Source organism: Pongo pygmaeus, chromosome 14, assembly GCF_028885625.2.
Source record: "Pongo pygmaeus isolate AG05252 chromosome 14, NHGRI_mPonPyg2-v2.0_pri, whole genome shotgun sequence".
Lineage (NCBI taxonomy): Eukaryota > Metazoa > Chordata > Mammalia > Primates > Hominidae > Pongo > Pongo pygmaeus.
This window is the reverse complement of record NC_072387.2, coordinates 44,385,975-44,407,121: the sequence shown is the minus strand read 5'-3', so window position 1 is coordinate 44,407,121 and position 21,147 is coordinate 44,385,975. Positions and strand designations below refer to the sequence as shown.

Below are 21,147 nucleotides of genomic sequence, written 5' to 3'. Positions count from 1 at the left end.
AAAATGTCTCAGGACCATACATTCCTAAAGTCCCTGCTGGCACAGTTAAAGACATCATTAATACATTCATCAGGAAAGTCGTGAAAGGTACATCTTAAAAAATAATTCTGTAACCTGCTGCTCTATAAAACACAGGATTTACAAAACTGTGACTCTCTGAAGGTTACTTCCCCAAAGCTCTTCCTCAGTGTACACATGGAAGGGTGTCTAGAGTTCTAGTAGACGGCTCTCTATATAATTGTTTATTTCTTGCAGAAGATGATTTGTCATGAAAATTATTTAACGTGCCATTTTTCTCTGTGTGTGATTCTTTGTATTTCTAGTTAATGGAACCCCTGGTAGTCAGCTCTCTACTCCGCGCTCAGGCAAGTCGCCAAGCCCATCACCCACCAGCCCAGGAAGCCTGCGGAAGCAGAGGGTAAGGAAATAAGCAAGCTGCTTGTTTCAGAGCTGTCTCAGTCTCGGTGCAGAGAGGTACAGGTGCCAGCAAATCATGCTGCTTGTCTCTAGGCGATATCTAAGCTAGAACAGGAGGTGACCAATGGGGGGTTGCTTATTGCTGTGGTTTAGCTAGAACTCAGGGCTTTTAGCTTCTCTGTAACCTTGTCCAAATCTTAACTCTGAGAAGAACGCACCTTTGCTACTTCACTTTTACATACTCTCCTCTTTCTGTTCTGAATGCACAGGCTTCATTAGCACTAGTTTGTAAGCCTTCTTAGTTGTGATGAGTTTGATTAGATATCACCATTAAGGGAAAGAAGAAGTGCTGTGAATGGAGGGGAGGGCCCTGGTGGAAAATTGCTTATGGTACGGATGAGGCCCCAGAGCAGCTGAGGGTCCATGAGGTAGGGGATGGGAACCTATGACACGTGCTTTTGTGGATGAAACCCACATTGAGCACCTTTTCATCACTACTTGCATTTATGGAGAATTTGGCTGAGCTTGGAGACCACAGTGAAAAAGCTACTGGAAACTGTTAGCTTCTCCACCCTAGGGAAGAGGGTGAGGGTTAGTGCTTCTTTCAGGATGGAGAGACTACTGTTCTTATCCTGTCACAACCTGTACTGTTTGTCTTTTCCAGTAATACCAAGGCAAAAATAAAAGTAGTGGGAATGGGGCAAAGGGGGAGGTACAATGCCAAAGACGGTAGGCCCTTTATGGTCCTGATTTCAGACGCGAGGTGGGGGGAATGTACGCTCCTAGGAGGTTTCATGATGGTGCTCACCGAACACTTTAATAAGCGAGACCTCCTTGCAGTCTACTGCACTCAAACGCTGGATTCTTGAGTTTGGTTTCTTTTATTATGTGTTTTAAAACAAAACTTCTGAGTTCCATAAAATTACGTGTCATCCAGGATGGAAGGCCCTCTCTTCAAGATTTCTGCACAGGTTGTGTCTTTAGGCTGCCAGACGTCTAAGAGTGTGGGGCAGGGAGATTCAGTTGGTTCCCCGCTCCTTTGGAGCCTGTTGCACCAAATATCAAGTTTGGTTATCTTTCTCCACTGATTCACCTGGCATCAGGTGGAGCTTGTTTTGAGAGTTTGATGAAGCCTGGATTTGACGCCAGCTTGTCCGCTAAATGGCCCTGGTATCTTAGATAAGCCTATTATCTTTTCTGGGTCTCCGCTGGAAACACAAAACAAAACAAGGAGCCTTCTTCCAGATAGAAATCCCAGTAATTCTATTCTACTTCTGTTTGAGTGTTTTCACTATGGTTTCTTCTTGGCCACAGTCTAATTTGGAATTTTCAGATGTTGGAATTATTTGTGAACAACTCAAAGAATTGGCCAAATTTATTTACTCTCCTAAAGGCCTGTCCTTGAGTGAAGGAAGAGCTGGTCGGTCATTCTTTTCTTGTGAACATCACCCAGTGAGGCGTCAATCTGTAGGGACCGCCATTAGATACAGAGCAGGAAGGGCCCTCTTTCTGAGAACATTCTGTCTCTTAGAGTGTATGTATGCTTTGGAGAGTACACCTAGCATAGAAATCTGTCTTTATTCTTTGAGCTAATTAAACTCAGATTAAAGATTTATTGGTGTCGTTTATGCTTAGTTGTTGAGATTAAGAGTGATTGGGAATTCCCGCTGCAGATGGGAGCTTCTCTCCCTGCTTGTTTATTGAGGAGACCTCCAGCTTAGGGATGTAAAGCTATGCTCAGATGTCCCTTTCTTGGCAGAATGGGGCTAGAATTTGCTTCTTATGCTTTCTGTATTTCCACTTCAGTATGATTTTGTCCAACTGAGGCAGAAAATTTCCATTCAGCTCTGTGGCTATTGGCTTACATAATTAACATTTCCAGACTTGGGGAATGATTATAAGATATGGCTTTCTTATAGATTCTTCATTTTACCATTTAAACGATCAGTGCAAACACCATACTTGGGAGAAAAAAACAATCCCATTTGTTTTAGGAGGACAAAGGGTTTATACCATCTGAAAACATTTATTGAGCACATGTTGTGAGGCAGGGCACTGGGTATATTCTAAGATGGTTCCATTTCCAAGCTTTTGAATTTAGGCCATAAATGAATGTCCCCATCCATGTGCTGTGTCAGTGCATGAAGGCATTCCCAGATGCTTTAGCCAGAGGAGCTTTCATCTTGGCATATAGGCAACTGCATCAAATAATCCTTCCCAGTTAAAATGGGCCTAGAAGATCCCTAAAAACTGATCCTGTTTCAAATTTGGTTAATGGTCTTCTCAAATGATTGGCTATACTCCTATGCAGGAAATACTGAAATAAGTGAAAGATGGCATGTGCTAAAAGAAGACACTTCAAAGAATAAATTAACTCTTTTTACTGCAGATTGGAAAATCTATTTTTTCCTTCTGTGTTGCCTAGCAACATGGCCAAGAGAATGAGTTGACTGCCCCCACCCCAACACACACACACACACACACACACACACACACACACACACGCACGCACGCGCGCCTTGCCCCCATTTTAAAATACAGGAACGTGAGCTGTTTTTTCAAAAGGAAGGTTGAGACATTTGACTGGTTTCTTTACAAATAAGAAAATCTAGTTTTTACTTATATTAATTACAAAATTTAATCAGCTTTTTTTCTTCTGTTAAAATCACATTTTTATGTTACCTCTTTTGACATTTTGGAATAGTCTTATACAATGAAGAACCTGCATGCCAGACATTTCTCTTCATAAGCATATTCGTGGCAATGTACCAAGTAACCTATTTTTCCAAAGCAGAGTTATTTAAGTTGCTGTCTACAGGCATTTGACTGGTCACAGAAGCAGAGCCTGAAGACTCTTTTCCCACTCATGAACTTTTTTTGGTCCCATTTCTTAATCCATCAGGAAGAAATGTGTTGTGTTATGTAGGCTGAATGAAGCTCCCCATTATACTCCCACATCACTGACTTTTGTAGATTATCTGATCAGTCAGATGATGTGAGGAGTGGGTGGTACAAAACCGGAGAAAAGCCAACTCTAGACACTCTCTGCAGATCTGAGCTGGTTGCCTGGCTACCAACTGAGATCTAGTAGCAGGAAGGGGAGGTAGGAAAGGAGAGAGGAGGTGATGAGTGAGTGGTCGGTTGGAGAACAGGGAAAGAACATTGGGAAGGGATTTGGGGTGAGGTGGGTTAATTTTACACGCTTTCTGTCGTCCAAACATAATATTTTGAGAAAGCAATGCTTTCTTGGGTTTTATGCTACACGCAACTACAACATTTGAGTTGCTGCTCTGGGACCAGAATTTGCTGAATGCTATCTGGGCCTCCTGATAAATTATTTTATTGTGAGGTAAGCACGTTCCTTTTCTACCAAGAATGGGAAGGAAATGGTCAAGCAAGAATTGCCTAGTCACATAGTAGTGGAGTTGACCTTTACAGACCTCGGGGGCTATGCAACTCAACGGGCATCAAGGAAGGCGAAAGATTATGAGTAGACCAAGAGGCATTTTCTTGCCAATAAGGCGAAACCAGCATCATTTTGTTTATTTAGGTGGTTTCTCTATTATTATCTTTCCTCCTACTCCAAGTTGGTGACTTGAAAAGGTCTAATAATAATAGAAACTGGGGATGCCCATTCAGTGTTGCTCCCACGAGAGCCACAGGGCACCCAAGAAAGCCGAGTAAACAAATCTATACCGCCCTTCATCTTGCAGGACCTGTACCGCCCCCTCTCTTCGGATGACTTGGATTCAGTAGGAGACTCAGTGTAAAAGAAACAATGGAGCAATGTATATGGTTTGTGATTGGGTGAAGGTTTCACATTTCCTAAGCAAAAGTCTAACAGCAAAATACACAAAAGAGTTTTGCATACCTTGAAATGATAAAAGACCAAATCATCCAAAAGTAAATATGTATGCATTTTGTTTTCAATGATGTTCAACCTTGAAATTGAGAGATTTTAAAAAATATCTCCCACATAGATTTGATTGGGGAGAGTCTGAACACAGAATGCTGAGATTTTTGTACAGGGCCTGGCTCTAGATGAATTTCATACACGGACCCAATATTGAGTACAAGAACACACTAATCATGTGGCAATATAGAGCCAGAATTTCTGTAGTTGGAGTTGTCTTCTTAATTATAAGTAGACATAGAGATATAATTTTTCTGTACTTTCTGTAAAGCATATTAAAACGGCACTAGCAGGCATGTTTTTTTTTAAGGTTATTTTGTTTTTAAAATTTGAATTGCTTGGTTTTTAGAGGTACTTTTATTGCAAAATAATAAAAATGCTTGGGTAGATATTTTTTCTCCCTAGACAGTAGAAAAAGCTACTTATTGTTTTGTGGGTTAGTATATCCTAGAGAAAAAGAAAAATTATGACAATGACACATCTCATAAAGACTCTAAAGTTAGGCTTTAGGAACTTTCCTTGTTTTTGTTGTCAAGTAAATTTTATTTTTTAAAGTTATTTTATTAGAAACAGTATAAATTTAGCTTAAGCTATATACCAATATGAAGAACTTGGCCAATGGCATTGCTATAGATTATATAATTTTTTTCTTACAATCATATACATAATTTTTTAAATGTGTAAAAACTAAAGCTGGGATTTTTTTTTTTTCATACAGACCTAAAAAAAATTGTGTCTGGACTTTTTCCAAGAAATCCATTTGAAAAGCACAATTCACTTAAATGGTGCTGTATAAATCAGGCCCAGAGTATCCAAATCTCCACTCTGAAAAATTCTCAATCTTGCTGGTGTTTTGGAAATTTTCATATGCAAAACTCCTTTTGTGTTAAACCAATTAAGTCTATGATTATAACCCGTTGTTAAACATTAACCTACTAATTCTGCTCTTCTAGTCCTCTATTTTAAAAATTATAGTCGGCTTTGCTTAAACATAAAATAATTATTTTAAAGTCTGACTGTTAAAAATTAATTTAATGTGTATGGTCTATTGTATTTAAGCCATATCCTAGTGGTCATTTACTTTTACTAGTTCAAACACTAACAGTTTAAGACTTGTGAAGCATGGTTTTGATATTCTCCAGGCTTGACATATCTCAGTAGGCGATAAATTAAAAATGTTTGATGCCATTTGGAGGCTTTTACATGATTTTTTTTTCAAATTTTACTTGAAAACAATTTTTAAATGTTTTATTCAAGATGGAGAGAAATTCAGTTGTCACACGCTGTTTTACATGTTATTGATTTATCTCCCTGATAAATTGTTCAACTAGAAAATTTTACCATCTGGTTTATAGTTACATATGTTACCATTTCACTTTACAAGTGAATAAAATATTCCAACCAAAAGAAGAAGAAGAAGAAAAAACGTGCAGGCAATCTAACAGCATTTGAAAACTTAGCCCTATAATAATTAGTGCCTCATTATGCTGTCTGTTGGAGAGAAAGACACTTCTCTGGCAGGTTATTCAAGAGCTGCAAACTGAACCATTCCATCTTGAAAGAACAGTTCATAATAATACCTGTTCCAGACTTCAGGTTTTAAAACTGTTTCCAATAGAAATGACCAGAGACTCCTGCTGAGATCAAAAGGCTGCTTTGTTTTAGCAGAAACAGTAAACATCTGTGAGGTTGCCTATGCTGGTGTCTGTTTTAGTTATGTCTTTGTAAAATGCATTACTTAATACAGTTGGGTCCATAAAAGATTAGTATGTATTTGACTAAACTGCCAAAAATACAAAGAAAGCAGTGGAACAGTTACTTTAAATCTGGTGGGGTCAGATGGTCCAGAACAAAAATAAATTCCAATAATTTTAACTTCCCTGCACTGTCAATCTTATGGACAACTACTGCTAGAAAGGTCCAATAAATGCTATTTGTTCTAAGTGGTAGATATTGCCAATTGATATAGAGCCCACGGCTTTGTTTAGACAGGGCAAAAAGAAACTGGACTTGTACTAATTGCTGATAGATATCGTGGCCAACTTTCCATTCAAGCAGTTCCAAGGGAAGTGCTTTCCACAGCATTTAATCTCTTGAACATATGACTTCTATTAAAGGACTGTTCAGGGGCTATATATATCATTTACTTTTTGAAAGTAAAGTCCCTCAGAGATTGAAACAGCACACCATTTATAGTCTTTGAGATCTCTTTTTATGCAAAACATAATTCTATTAAACTAAAGCAGAAATAAAAAATTCTTAGCAACAAACCAGAAGTTTTCAGTTCATTGGTGGAACAGAATTGGTGATTTATAGGCACTTATGATTGAGTTACTTATAGAATTCTTTATAAAAAAATTCGGCAATGAATTTTTAAATTGTTCTACTGAGCAGGGAGCACTTCAGCAAAAGCCATGCAGTTTTGTCCTAATGATAATCCTTAAATGTGCTCTGAAGACATCGTGCTGTAGTTCAAAGTTCGATACTTTTTCACTTACACTCACTTTTTTCTTAGATGTAGACATTGTAGAAAAAGATATTAGGAATATTTCCCTGCTTTCAGCATTTTAGAAGTGCAAAAGTTAAAAATATATAAAGTATGAAGTTCAGTGTGAACTCAAAAAGACTATAGTTCTGAAAGCCACATGGTGTGTTTTTGTCTTGTTTAATCAACTAGGCGGGGGGGAAAAATCTAGACAGTTTCTGTACTGCCATAGAATTTTAAGAAGTGTCAGTTTCTCTCATCTGTATACATCCTTGTGCGCATATATTGGCTCATCTAAATATTAAGAACCCAAAAAACATTTTCTAAAACCATTTGAACCAGCGCTAACGTACTATATATATATATACCCTACATAACCAGCCGGGGAATTTCCAACACATGCCCTGAAGATCTATACATGATTGGGCTCTTTTTCTTTCTTTCTTTTTTTTGCTTAAAAACAATGAAGTGTGCAAGTCAGATTTCTTAATGAAAGTGAATGAAGATATAGAATAATATTCCTGAAAATTCCACATATTTTAATTCTTGGACTGCTAAATTTTTCATATGTGGCCATATATCTATACAGGTGTTTGGGTGTTTATGTAAATTTGCCAGGCTTGGTGTGTATGTGGGTATGCTTCTGTAAGTATCTGTGTATGTGTATAAACCATCAATAGTAAAATATAGTATTTGTTATACAGCCTTATAAGTTACTGGCTCTTGTGGAATTATACATAAAATCTTCATGTCATAAAGTGTTACTCTGTGACATATTAGTTGGGGCACGTTTAAATTAGAAAGCAGTTTGCTCAACTAGTATGGCAAAAGGTTCCAAATATTGAGATATACTGATTTATAAAAAAATTGAAATTCAGCCAAATCCAATATTGTGTTAACTATTAAATATAAGTAACATTAATGTTTATATTGATATATCTTTGTGTTCAATTATTAACAAGATCAAATACTATGATTTTTTTTCTATTGTGGGTGTATGGATGGCTTGTAGTGGTTGTCAATCACTATACGCTAAAAAAAATGAAACATTGATACAGTTGCAGATTGTCAAGTATAATGTTGGAACACAAATAGAAGAGAATCCAGAGTATATTTGATATGAAGTAAGTTTAATAACAAAGCCAGATAACCTGTAAGGAGACTCTGTATGTTCTTTCAAAACTGTAAACTGTTGACAAATTTTGAATATACTTGCTGTATGTGTGTATATATCTACATAAATATATACACACTTGAAAATGTTAATTGAATGAATTTACTATATATGCATACATTTGCTCATTTATGCATATTTGTATTAACCTTGCTAGCATCTATATTTGTGCGTGTTAGTGACAACTGTCTTTGATTGAAATATCGCACAGAGGCATGGTGTGAAAAATAGAGATACACTGAATTCAATATACCAGTTGCCTGATATATAGCGTGTTGTACTGTCAGTTGAAAAATATTTGTAATTTTGTGCCTGTTACGCATGTGGAAAAAAGAGGAAATCAGAGGCCCTCACTATAATTTTTAAGGGTGCACGACATATGATGTCTTTAAAATGTGGTTCATTTTAGTAGATTATGGATAAATTCCAAGATAGTATAAATGATGCATGTAATACATGAGTGTTTGTATTATATATGGCCACAAAATGTTTTTGAAGCCAGGGTAGTAGATATCTAAAAGTTATAGGCAAAGAAGTATGAAAGTTAACTTTCTGTGATGTGTTTTTGAGGAGTTGATACTCATCAGTAAGCAAGGAATTGAGTTTATTTTTTCTAAGAACTCTTTACTTTGAAATATATTATGAATGTTGTAAATTTGGATAACATTTTTATAAAGAGTTACATACTTTCTGCTCACAGTTTCAGTTGATTGGATGTGTATTCTCTTTAAAAAAACATTTGGTGTTAAAACATTTGACACAGCAATATATTTTTTAAATCCATCAACTGAGTCCATCAGCAGAGCTTTATAGAGCTAAGAGTTGACAAAATGTTTCATTGAACTACCCAATTTTGAAAGTTACTTTGTGCTGTGGTTTCATTGTAAAATGTTGTACCTTGTGTTTCACACTGGACCATGTTATTCCTCTTGAAGTTAACTTTGTGACACTTACCACCTTAGAATAACTATATAATAAACAGGAAAAACTGCCTATGTTGTTCAGTGAGTTTCTTTCAGAAAACTTGATAAGTAGACACTAAAATTGAAATGACCACATGTGGATAAGGGTGACCTTCACAATCAAGTGTATGGCATTCTTCTGTTGTAATTAGCATCAACGAGTGATATTTGAAAGACTGCAGAATGGTACCACATAACGTCTAAAGTATAAAATGCTGACAGTAATAACAAAATAAGATTATTTGATGAAGAATTCTGTTTCAGGTAGTTGCATTAAAATCAGGACTCTACCTTCCTTTCAGGGTCGCCTTAAAGGAGGAATTTGTCAGACATATTGATAACTCATTGAAGAGAGGAAATTAACATGCAGTTTTAAAACCACTAACGGTGTCCTAGGCTTGAAGGCATTTTTCCCAGGGTAATCTAATTTGCAGGGGAAAAAATGTGCATGTGTATGTGAGCATGTCTGTGTGTGTATTTATACAAGCTATTTCTTTTAAAATCACTGGATAAATATATAGTTTTAAAAGTAAAGTTAATTAAAATAATGATAATAAAATACTTGACTCTAATTCAGAACAAAAATCATAATATATTTCATTTCCAAAAGGATAGAAAAGGATGTTAAAGAGGATAGGAAATTCTGCTGACTGAGCTAGAAAAAATATATACATATTTTTTTGAGACAGAGTCTTGCTCTGTTGCCCAGGCTGGAGTGCAGTGGTGCGATCTTGGCTCACTGCAACCTCTGCCTTCTGGGTTCAAGTGGTTCTTGTGCCTCAGCCTCCTGAGTAGCTAGAATTACAGGTGTGTACCACCTCATGTGGCTAATTTTTGTATTTTTAGTAGAGACAGGGTTTTGCCATGTTGGCCAGGCTGTTCTCGAACTCCTGACCTCAAGTGATCCACCCACCTCAGCCTCCCAAAGTGCTGGGATCACAGGTGTGAGCCACCGCACCCAGATGAAAAAATATTTTATATTGCAATTACAATTTAAGTTCCAAATTCTGGTTTTAAATCTAACATTTTTACTAGTTTTACTTTAATCTTCGAATTACATTAACTTTAACTGGTTCTCTTTATTATTTCCATGATAAATGTCCACAGCAATGATCACAGCAAAATATAATCCATGTCCATAGCAATAATCACTGGAAGGAATGTTTCCAAATTTATAAAAATTTCAAATTGTAGTTACAGTTTCTTAATATAACCAGAGTTTAACATGAAATGTAGCAGGTGCCTAGAAGAGTAGTGAGCTCCCTTCATTATAGGTTGGGAATCCCATTTGAGGAGTAAATCATGGAGGGAGTTATTCTATCCAGAGGAAATACAGTCGATGACTTCCTGGGCTGCTTCCAAACTATGATTTCATGAAGGGTGTAACTCATGAGAGGAGGCATGTGACTATCCAATGACACAAGTCTCCTTGGGACAAATGGTTCAGATTATCAATTTATAGATCTTGGCTTACATGAGTATAGTGATTGGACAATTGAGGCCAGAAAAACTACCCAATACAACAAATGGTACAGATCTAGTTGTAGCTAAGTGCATTTGTCTTTGAAATCTTGGCTCTCGTGGTTTCACTAACATAGCCGTAACACCATTGTTGTCATTCGCGTTTTCTCCTCCTTTCAGTAAACCAACTTCATGAGTAACAGTTTTCTAGTCTTTTGAAAAAATTATCCAAATCTTTATGATAACATTTTACATTTTTCAGTATTCATTCTTACTTATGCTCATGCTTATCTGTGCCATAAACTTTATTTAGGCTGAACGTACTACTGTGAAGATTGCAGACAAAGGAATTTGGAAAAAGCAGTTCCTTTGTGCCTTGTTTCAAATAGTGGAGCCTTATTAGTAATTGCAGAGTGATGCCTTCAACTTATTGTTCTGTACCCAGTTGGGAAATAAATAAATGTATGGCTTTTCTGTATTATATAGAATTCTGTGGGTTTCAAGCTCTCTACACCAAGATTATTATTTAATTTTGTTAGAGATTATCTTTAGAGCTTCTGTGGATCTAAAGTCAAGATCACCAAGACAACTGTTTGAGTTTGTTAAAAATGTATGGCTTGTGTTTCCTTTATAAGATTGATTCAGAAATCATATGACAGTGATAACTTGATTTCTAAATTATTTTTTAACCATTTTTCAAATCAATATCAACTCAGTAAGGTAATAATTGTATGCCAAGATAAAATGTGAAGTGGAAATGGTGCAATTATCCAGCCAAAGCTAAAGTTGTGTGGTGAGATTTTTCTACCTTGATTAGATCAATTCTCTCAATTGGATATTTTCAAAATCTTTATGCAGCGTGGACCCCAGCTGAGTGACAACATTAATGCAAATGGCAAGAGTAACTCACACCATTTAAAGTGAACTCTTTTCCACTACACAGTCATCAGATACATCTTGATAAAATGTGGTTAGGGTTGCTATGTCAGCTTTCTCACTTACTTCAAAAAGTGTGATATGTGATATGTTCTCCATCTGTTACATGATCCCAAGCTCAATAGCTACACTTACGGTGTGTTCTTACTTAGGGCAGTGCTTTTATGAAGGTGTGCCATAAAAGCATCCAGGTGCCAGCAACCTGCCCAAATGGTTCCCATTAAATCTGCTTGGGGGTGATGACATTTCAAATGTCACAACATCTCTCAGAGCAGCTAATTGCCCTAAATTCTAAAATAACTGTATGTTTTGTACTGTACACCCAGATGCCTTGGAATTAGCGAATTGAAGCAAACATAAAATCTTGTTGGCATGTGGACTATAAAATGGTTTATCTGCTCAGAAAAACCAAAAAGGTAAATTGATTTCATTTACAAGCAATGAAAAAATATAGGTGGGCTTTTCAGCATCCGTTGGTTGTAAACAAAGGCTGGTTAATCTCATTAAGTTAATTCTAAAGAGCAAGCACTTACACATTTTGCCTTTACTATGTTCGAAATCCTTTCGTTGGACTTATGGATAATAATAGAAATGTTCCAGCAGGGTCTAAGTTAGTCTATTCAGGTGGTTTAGTGAAGAATTGGTGGATTACCCAAAGAGCCATCCTGATTACTGAAATGGCTTCAACTGGCAGACAGAGCAAAAACATTAGGAGACCAGATCAGAATCTAAAAGATAACAGACTGGAAGGATATTAATGTAATAAAGATGACATTTAACGTGAGGAAATGTGAAGTCCTGGACTTTGCCCACGACAACCTTTCAAACACACACCAGGGAGACGTGACATAGCTGTGGGCTCACTGTAAAGGTGAAATGCTATGGCCTCATCCACGTAAGCCAATAAGATCTTGAAATGAATTAATATTCTATTCATGAGAAAGAAAACCCTATCCTTCTCTGCTTTGTGTTAGTCAGAGCACACCCAGAATATTGCATTCACTTTCAAGCACCAGGTTTTTGTTTTTTTTTTTTGTAAAGACAGAGTTTCACTATGTTGCCCAGGGTGGTCTTGAATTTGTGGGCTCGAGCAAGCCTCCTGCCTCAGCCTCCCAAAGTGCTGGGAAGACACAGACGGAGACCAGTAGCTATTTTCAAACACCTGAAAGCACTGTCATGTGAAAAGTGGATTAGACCTGTACTGGGCAACTCTAGAAATCAGAGATAGGACCAATAAATGGAAAATATAGAGGGACATAATTTCAACATAACTTACAGAAGAACTTCTTTTTTTTTTTTTTTTTTTTGAGATGGAGTCTCACTCAGTTGCCCAGGCTGGAGTGCAGTGGCGTGATCTCGGCTCACTGCAAGCTCCGCCTCCTGGATTCACGACATTCTCCTGCCTCAGCCTCCTGAGTAGCTGGGACTGCAGGCACCCGCCACCACGCCTGGCTAATTTTTTTTTTGTATTTTTAGCAGAAGAACTTCCTTTATTTTGCCTCCTATTAATGATGAAGGGCTGCCTCAGGAAGTAGTATGTTCAGTACTAGAAGTATTTGGACAGAGGCCATCTGACCACCCACTGGGATTTCTGTAGGGGGCATTTGGTCTCTGAATGGAAGTGGGGCAGAATAGGTAATATTTAAGGTCCATCCCAGTCCCCCGAACTCTTTGAATCAGTGAATGGTCGCCATCTTGGAAAAGTATTTAGTATTAACTATCTTACTTCTTTGGGAAAAAAGAGATAACACTATTAGAAGTTTAATACATTTATTTTACTCTCTTTGAGCATAATAAATAAAATGAAAGCTTTCCATTTTCAGAGAACTCTGTATGTCTGTAAGTACATTTTTCTCTTAACTGCCCATCATCTGTTACTCTCAAGCAGGAGAAAATTTGAAATGACTTGGGATACATTTTCAGAAACACAAAAACACAGTTGTAACATTGAAAATAAGCAATTATAAGCATAAGCAAACTTGTGTTAACCCTACTTTTTTTTCCTTTTTTTTTTTTCTACCAGAGCCTAAAATCCTTGAGAGATTTTTGTTCAAAAAGCAGAGAAAACCCAGCTGGCATTGTGACAAGCATTCAGGGATCAGCCATTTGGTGGCACTGTGAAATCCAATTCATTAGTTGATAAGGTGGTAGAGTGAATAATAGCCCACAAGTTTATAGAATGTTACAGTTTAAAAGATGTTTTCACGTACTATGGGTCAGAGCTCTGTATCGAATACCTGATGTTCTTACTAAAAGAACAAGCTTTTGGGACTGAGTGTCTAAATTGTGAACATCTTTGCTAGGAAACATGCTACTGGTCTATTAATTTGGTGAAAGAATGTGTCTTTGTATTCTAAATTTAAAACACCACGTGACAAGGCAGCACCTGCCAGCCTAAACCACACCATGTGTCTCCATTATGAAATACCATTTGTGCTGCTGCTGGAAGAAATTCAAGGTCCAGAAAGCCCAGAAGAGAAGGTCTACATTGTAGACATTTACTTAGTGCTTTTCTGTTTGGAACACCATTATGTCTGCAGCAAAAACAATGACCCAGAGGATGAAGGATCTCACTGTTCTGGAAAACACACACCTTCCCCTCAAATGTGGTTGTTTATTTTCTTCGGTTATTGACATAATGAATCTGCCTTGTGTCATTCTCATACTGCAATATTATAAATACAAGGTTTTCACAAAAAGACGTCCATCCATAAAAGTCAGCAGAGGGTGGCTTAGAAGCTCCTACATTTATAGTCCCTTCCACAGAGTGGGTTATGGGTACATAGTGTCACACTGAGAAAAACTCTGTGTCAAGGTGACTATCTCAATCCGTTTTTGTAGCCTGACATATGACAAATGTGTGCTGCTGGTTACAAAAGATAGAAAAACAGTTCAAGTCACCAGGCTTACTGAGGGGGGATTTTTATAATATTGGAAAATAATGGGCACATTACACAAACTGTGTAGTATTCAGGGGTATACAAGGGTCATCTCTCAACTTTTAGCCTGTTCTGTAGAAAAGCAGATGTACTATTGCTATTACTTTAACTTTCATCCCAATGGTGTCAACTGTGAGCTTTGATGAGCTTGACCAATGGGACGTGCTCATCTTAGTCACATCCAGGAAAACGTTCGGTGATGTTTGACTTAGATGGCTCTGCAGTGACTTAGGCAGCATTTTCCCAACTCTATTAATCTTTTAATGAAAACTAAAATCTTTGAATCTCCTATGCAGGATACTGTAGACCATAATGAAATTACATCAAACCTCTTTCCTCCTACTTTGTACATACTTTAAGGCTGAATGGGTTGGGGAGGAGGTTGAAGGGAAACAGGTAAGCAGAGGAAAAATAGGTCAGCTTTGCTTCTCGCCACCTCTTCATTATTAATTCAACTACAGATGCTCTTTCCCTTCTCTCTGCTCCACAGACAGCCAGCACCATGAGCCAATGCCGCCCGCCCCCTCACCGCCTCCTGCTCCCATCAGGCCAACCAAGTGGATAAACCCAGGGAAACAGAAGGAAGATCTTTTAGGACAAGCTGTGTTCACTATTTAGAAATAGCATTGAAATGTGCAAATTGTTTTCTCAGGAAATAGATGCAGAGATGGAAACATTCATTGTTAAAGTACTGCCCCATAGCCAATCATAATATTAAATATTTGGTACTGTTTTGTCCTCTGAGGTCTCTCATACAGTTGTTAACCTGTTTGCTTTCATGGATCTTGGGTCAAAATCAAACAAAACTACAAGGCTTAGGCTTTTATTGTTGTCTTTACTTCAGACTCATTATGTAACGTTTAACAAACCAATAACCTACTCAGTGCTTATGTTTTGATCTCAGAATGGAAATGACAACCCCACTCTTTAACCTTTCCCCTAAAGTTGTGGTAAGGTGTAGCATTTAATTTTTTTTAGGACATTTTATAAAAACAAACTGAAGAGAAATGTTTTCTGTCAGAAAAATAGAAAAAATAGTGGATGGGATCAGAATGGTGCCACATCTGAGGGCCATTTGCTGATAGACTGTGGAAGAGTGAGGTGAGATGCCTGAACTCTGCAAACCCAAACAGCGAGCTAAAGGACCCTGATTTTGAGCAAAAGGAATAAGAAGTCATGGAACATTCAAGTTCACAATAACCAGCTTGATCCTCTTATCATAGTCTATTCTTGGTTAATAGGGAGAGAGGGAGATGTGGCCCCAGTTGAATATGCTGAAGACGTCTTTTTCCAAGTGTTAAGATCAAATCCTCCCTAGCATGGGCAAAGTTTTCTCCTGAGATTCTGGGCTGGGCATGGTCCCTGGAAACTCAGGCATTCTGACCCAGTTTTTGAATTACTGGTTTCTGTTCCCCTACAGAGCTCTCAGCATGGCGGCTCCTCTACGTCACTTGCGTCCACCAAAGTCTGCAGCTCGATGGATGAGAACGATGGCCCTGGAGAAGGTGATGAGCTTGGGACTTGGTATCTGAGGAGGCAGAGGATGGGTTGGCTAAATTTACTCCAAGAAACTGTAGCTTCTCAAGCGGAATGACATGGACAAGGCTGAGCAGCTCCTGAGGGTCAATCACGAGGGGATAGGGTTGAATATGGTGCCCACTAAGGACTGGTATCTGCTCTGTGAGAATGGGAAGGGGAAGTTGGCCCATTTCAGAGACATTTCCCATCCACTGAGGGCACGTGTATCCTAAGAAGGCCAGCTATTGCCTGCTTTGGAAATAAGAGGGGATCGCTGGGATCGTGGCTGCTTTTGTTTTCCCAAACTCTGTTCCCTTTTAGTGTTACTTTAAGTGAACAAAGGCCAAATTTAAAGACAATTTATTCTTTTGACTGTTATAGTCTCACAAATGTACTGTCAATTAGGTGAACTCAATACATGAAATAATGGTTTTACAAAAAGAATTGGTGGAAATTGCAAAAATATCCTTGAGCTAATTCACTGCAGAATGTCTCTGTGATGTGGTCAAATGATCAGGATTCCAGAAATGACTTTTTCACTAACTCACTGGATTGTTTTGGACAAGCATTTTCAACTCTCTGCATCTTACTTCCTCTCCTATGAAGTGGAGATTGTGAATCACACCTATTTCCTTCCTGAAGGCTGTTACCAGGTTCAAATCAACTGTGGGGAAGTATTTGGAAAAGATAAAAGTGATACCATCAAGCCACTGTCAAGGAATCCGCTTCTCTTATTTGTTTTAAATGATATGATTTAATTTTTTTTCCGAAAAAAGTACCCTTTGGGAAGTGCTTTTATTATATTAAGTGAAATATGTGATTTACAGTATAATTATTTTCTGACTACAATGCAACATCATAATTTTTTGTATTTCCAGAAATATGAAATTCAGCCACCTAGAAGTCTCTTTTGTTCCAAAGTGTTTTGTATTCTTTGAATGAAATGAAATGGTTCTTGATTTAAGCCTTTGGCTAAGCCTTTTTTTTTTTTTCTTTTCTTTTTTTTTTGAGATGGAGTCTCGCTCTGTCTCTCAGGCTAGAGTGCAATGACACTGTCTCAGCTCACTGCAACTTCTACCTCCCAGGTTCAAGCAATTCTCCTGCCTCAGCCTCCTGAGTAGTTGGGATTACAGGCATCTGCCACCATGCCCAGCTAATTTTTGTATTTTTAGTAGAAATGGGATTTTTCCATCTTGGGCAGGCTGATTTCAAACTCCTGGTCTCAAGTGATCCACCTGCCTCGGCCTCCCAAAGTGTTAGGATTACAGGCATGAGCCACCACATCCAGCCTGGCTGAGCCTTCTTAACCAAAAGTGAGAAAAGGTACCTTTTATGAATAGTCAAGGAAAAAAAATCCCAAGCCATGTGCTTTGAATGGGTGTCTCAGTGAATGCTCCCACCAGAAGGCAGGATGGAAGTACCTTCTTCCATTTCCCACCTGGAGGGTCACACTTGTACCCAACAGCCAAGGAGGGTTCCTTTCTTAGCCACATAGTAAAGAGCCTTAAGATTGTGTCATCTGGGAGCTGTTTTGTAAATTTGGGTGCTTTGCAGTAGACAAAACTCGCCTGGCTGAGTCCTTCACACAGAGGCAAAATTGTGGCTTCTTTAGAGGGGTGAGATGGGATTAGGGGGATTGGCTGCAGCCCTCACTTTATTCTAGAGACCACCTAGATGGCTTCTAGCAGGGTAAGAGGGAAATGTCACCTATAAAGGGGTGAAGAGGCTGTACCAATGCCAAGGACAAAAATAGCAGCAGCAAATGTCCTACATTTGTTCAACACTTTCCAGAAATTTCATCCACTCTAGAATTCAGATTGATGCCAACTGAGCATCATCATAAATCGAGAAGAAAGGCCCTCATGCAGATATCTGATGATTATGAGTCTCCATTTGATTATGAGTCTCCAACAATACAGAGCAAGCATGAATACAAAAACTACTAAGAAAGCCCATTCACCCCCTAAAGTTTTATTTTGAGGAGAGATGTTTAGTCTCAGTTTATGACGAAAGGTCGGAAGAGGAGTACATTTAGAAAACACACCAGGGTTCCATCACATTTTGCATTCAGGTTGCCTAAGGGAGAGCTGGGATTTATCACTTTAAAGCATGTACATTTTAGAGCCCAGCTATAAAAGACTTTTTACACCCTTAAGATGTTAAAGGTTATCCAGTATATTTACGTGACCTAACTGTGGCTTATTTAGTTTTATGGCCTTAGATATTTAAAGCATTATTAGGCATTTGTAAAATATTTCAAAATGCATTTTCAGGGGGAAAATGTGTTGTGTTAGTGGCACTAACATAATTGAAACTACAAAACTGTTCCATTCACAGACATAATAGATATTGTAATTTTAACTCAACATCTGCTATGCAGGTTGCTGGTGAGAACATTTGTCTAAAGTCTGCTCATTGATACCGAGGACGGGTGGCCATCAGTGCTTAGTTCATAAGGAATTTTACGGAGATTTCCATTTCAGGATGTAGTAAAACTAAGTGTCCAAACAGCAGGCAATTTTCATGCTTATACAGTGTCAAGCAGCCCAGAGTCCCTTGTGAACTGCAGTTGCCTCCTGCGCCATACATGGGAATGCTATTTTTCTGTACACAGTGGGTATTCAGTAAACACTATTGATCAAATTGGCATGAAGTAAAAGGAGCAATGCTTCCTCCTGAGAATCCCCACGGCATCAGAAAACTCAAGTTTCTCTTATATAGGTGGGAGTGGACCCCTTACCTTTCTTTTTATTTTATCATTTGTCTTAGTAAAAACTGTTGAGTATATACAATGTCAGCAAGGGTGGGGAGGCAGTTGCCTCACTGTACAGAGAATGACATATTGATTCTGAATCCATTCCAGTCAATTAGATGATACTTTTAAATGTTTCCTTGTGCAACATCTGTATTCCCTTTCAACCAATAAAAAAGTATTAATGATTCTTTCAGAAGTGTCGGAGGAAGGCTTCCAGATTCCAGCTACAATAACAGAACGATATAAAGTCGGAAGAACAATAGGAGATGGAAATTTTGCTGTTGTCAAGGAATGTGTAGAAAGGTAAGAAGGATATCATTTGCATCAAACCTTAAAGGTTACATTTGGCGTTATGTTTTCCAAGATTGTGTCTCTATTTCCAGTCTGTGGCACATATGGAATAAGTTAATGTCTCAACCCCAAATGCAAAAGAATTTTTTGCAAAAGAAAGACCCATCTAACAACAGATTTGAAAAATGTAGTGATACCTGGGGACAATCTATAAATTAAAGTCTTTGATTTTTTTAAATGTACTCAGAGAGACGTTGCCAGCTCTTTCAGGTAAGCCTTTTTATTGTTGTTAAAAACCATATTGAATAGTTTTTCTCACACACTTTTTATGACATATTTTGTAGAGGTCAGAAAGTTCTTGTGAGAGTTTATGTCTGTAATGCATACTGGCATAAGATGAAATACATACACGATCATCTTGAAAAGCTTTAAAACGCATGTGTATTGACCCCAACAGAAGTGGTATTTAATACATTAAGACGTATTAAAATGAATGAACCCGGTACTCTGCAGGCCAAAGGGAAGGGTCTATCCTGAGCTTCTAGATACCTAATCGAGGATGTTAGCTGGTGGCTACTAGATGGAAAAGTGACAACTGATAAAGTTACAACCCAGCTATGGGGGCCTCAGGCCCTCCACTCGGTATCAGATTTGGGTTTCTTTTCCTGAGCAGCTGCTTGCTTTAGGGAAGCTGGTCAGCCAGCAGCTTCTCCTCAGGGCTGGCAGGCAGAATACTGAAAAGTTGGGGGAACTTGCCTCATTCCTTGAGGGACTGTGTCCTCTGGCTTTCTGGGGGCTGGCCTGGGGTGTACACACTTCCCTGTCACCTTTCTTTGCCCGCAGTGGGGCTGGACACCCTGCCCATTCTTAATCCTCCGAGAATCACGCTCCTAAGCTCCACTCAGAGAGGACGACTGAGGAGAGAAGACAGATGAGAAGGCTTTGGCCTGGAAGATCTAGACCTTGCCTCCTCTACGGGCTTGATTTAGAAGCACAGGTTCCTGCCATATCAGAGCTGGCAGTCTCTACAGGGCCCCACGTCTCATGAGGGTTCTTCATTTGGCCAATAGTCACTTATGTGCTCCCGGCACCCCTTGCTGCTCTTTGGAAGCATCTTCCAAAGATGCTTCCAAAGATGCTACCAGCTCAGGTAGCAGAGCCCTCCTTATCGACCTTTGTGCAGTGGATCTCAAACCTTGTTCTACTCCAACATGTCAGCAAGGCTAGGATATTCCCAACAGGGACAGAGACCCAGCTGAGCAGCCACTGTGCATCCAGGAGGGGCATGAGTCATAGGGAGCTTGAAAAATCCGTGAGTTGATGCTGCCAGGCCACCGTTCTCCTCTCTCCCTCTCATTCCCCCACCTCTCCACGAAGCTTGGCCATTTGGCACATTTGTGCCAAACATGCAAAATGTCCATTGCATTCCTGGGCCTCACACCCCCCAAAGCAGGAGCAACCTCGCTTTGCTGAGCATAAACTATCTACAAAGTCCTTAATTTATGACATTTCATTTAATTAACACAATACTTTCATAATATCAGTATTGTTGTCTCCACATATAGATAGAAAGCATGGACACGTTAAGTGCCCAAGGTCAGTCGGCTAAGAAGTACTTAGCAAGACATAGGTCTGAGCCCAGCTCCAAAAACCACACTTTTAACCACTCTACTCCACTAACAAGGAGTCTCCCATAAGACTCTGCCTTAGCTGAGCCAAAATCACACACGTTCCCTTTGGCCCTGTACAAATAAGACTAACTAATTTGGGAAAGCCATTCCTATGGTAATGGATAGAAGCGTGCATGCAAATGCATGTGTGCTTATATAATTTTATATTTCATTGATGCTTCTACTGATAGTAAATCTGGCTTTTTTTGGCTTTATTTCCACTGTAGCAGAAAACCCCATTTCTAGCAGATTGCCATGCCCCTGAGTTGTAGGGTGTCTGGTGATTTGCCAGCATCCATCATCTGTTAAGTCTGACATGGTGGCATGTGCTGTTTCTCCTAGCTAGTTCTTGGATCGGGCTGATGTCTTAGTCCAACAGGACTGGCCTTCTCACAATAGAAATTTCCCATTTCTCCATCCAGAATCAATTTGTTTCTTTCTAACTTGGATTGTGTTTGTTTTGCATGAGTTCACATCTTGGGTCTCACTGTATGAAACTTCAGAACCTAAACACCAGATTGCTCCATGAAGTTAGTATTCAGCTCCTGCTGAACGAGGACATATGGCATGTGCCCTCTCTACCCAGAGGTATCACAAAACATTCTTCTAATATTTTCCAGAGGTCC

The 21,147-nt window shown here is 38.7% G+C and overlaps 1 protein-coding gene across 7 annotated transcripts in view; it reads left to right on the top strand.

Annotated features, from left to right (window-relative positions):
* DCLK1 (doublecortin like kinase 1) overlaps nt 1–21,147 on the top strand; it is a 351,269-nt gene that overhangs the window by 267,527 nt on the left and 62,595 nt on the right. For 4 of the 7 annotated variants that reach the window (XM_054446408.2, XM_054446409.2, XM_054446411.2 and 1 more), the window contains 3 exons: nt 324–418; nt 15,708–15,792; nt 18,755–18,863. In XM_054446408.2, coding sequence (XP_054302383.1) covers nt 324–418; nt 15,708–15,792; nt 18,755–18,863 — 289 coding nt within the window. Of the gene's footprint in view, nt 1–323; nt 419–4,130; nt 8,982–15,707; nt 15,810–18,754; nt 18,864–21,147 lie in introns of those variants that run through there. The other 3 variants (XM_063650762.1, XM_054446416.2, XM_054446413.2) reach the window with 2 other exon arrangements.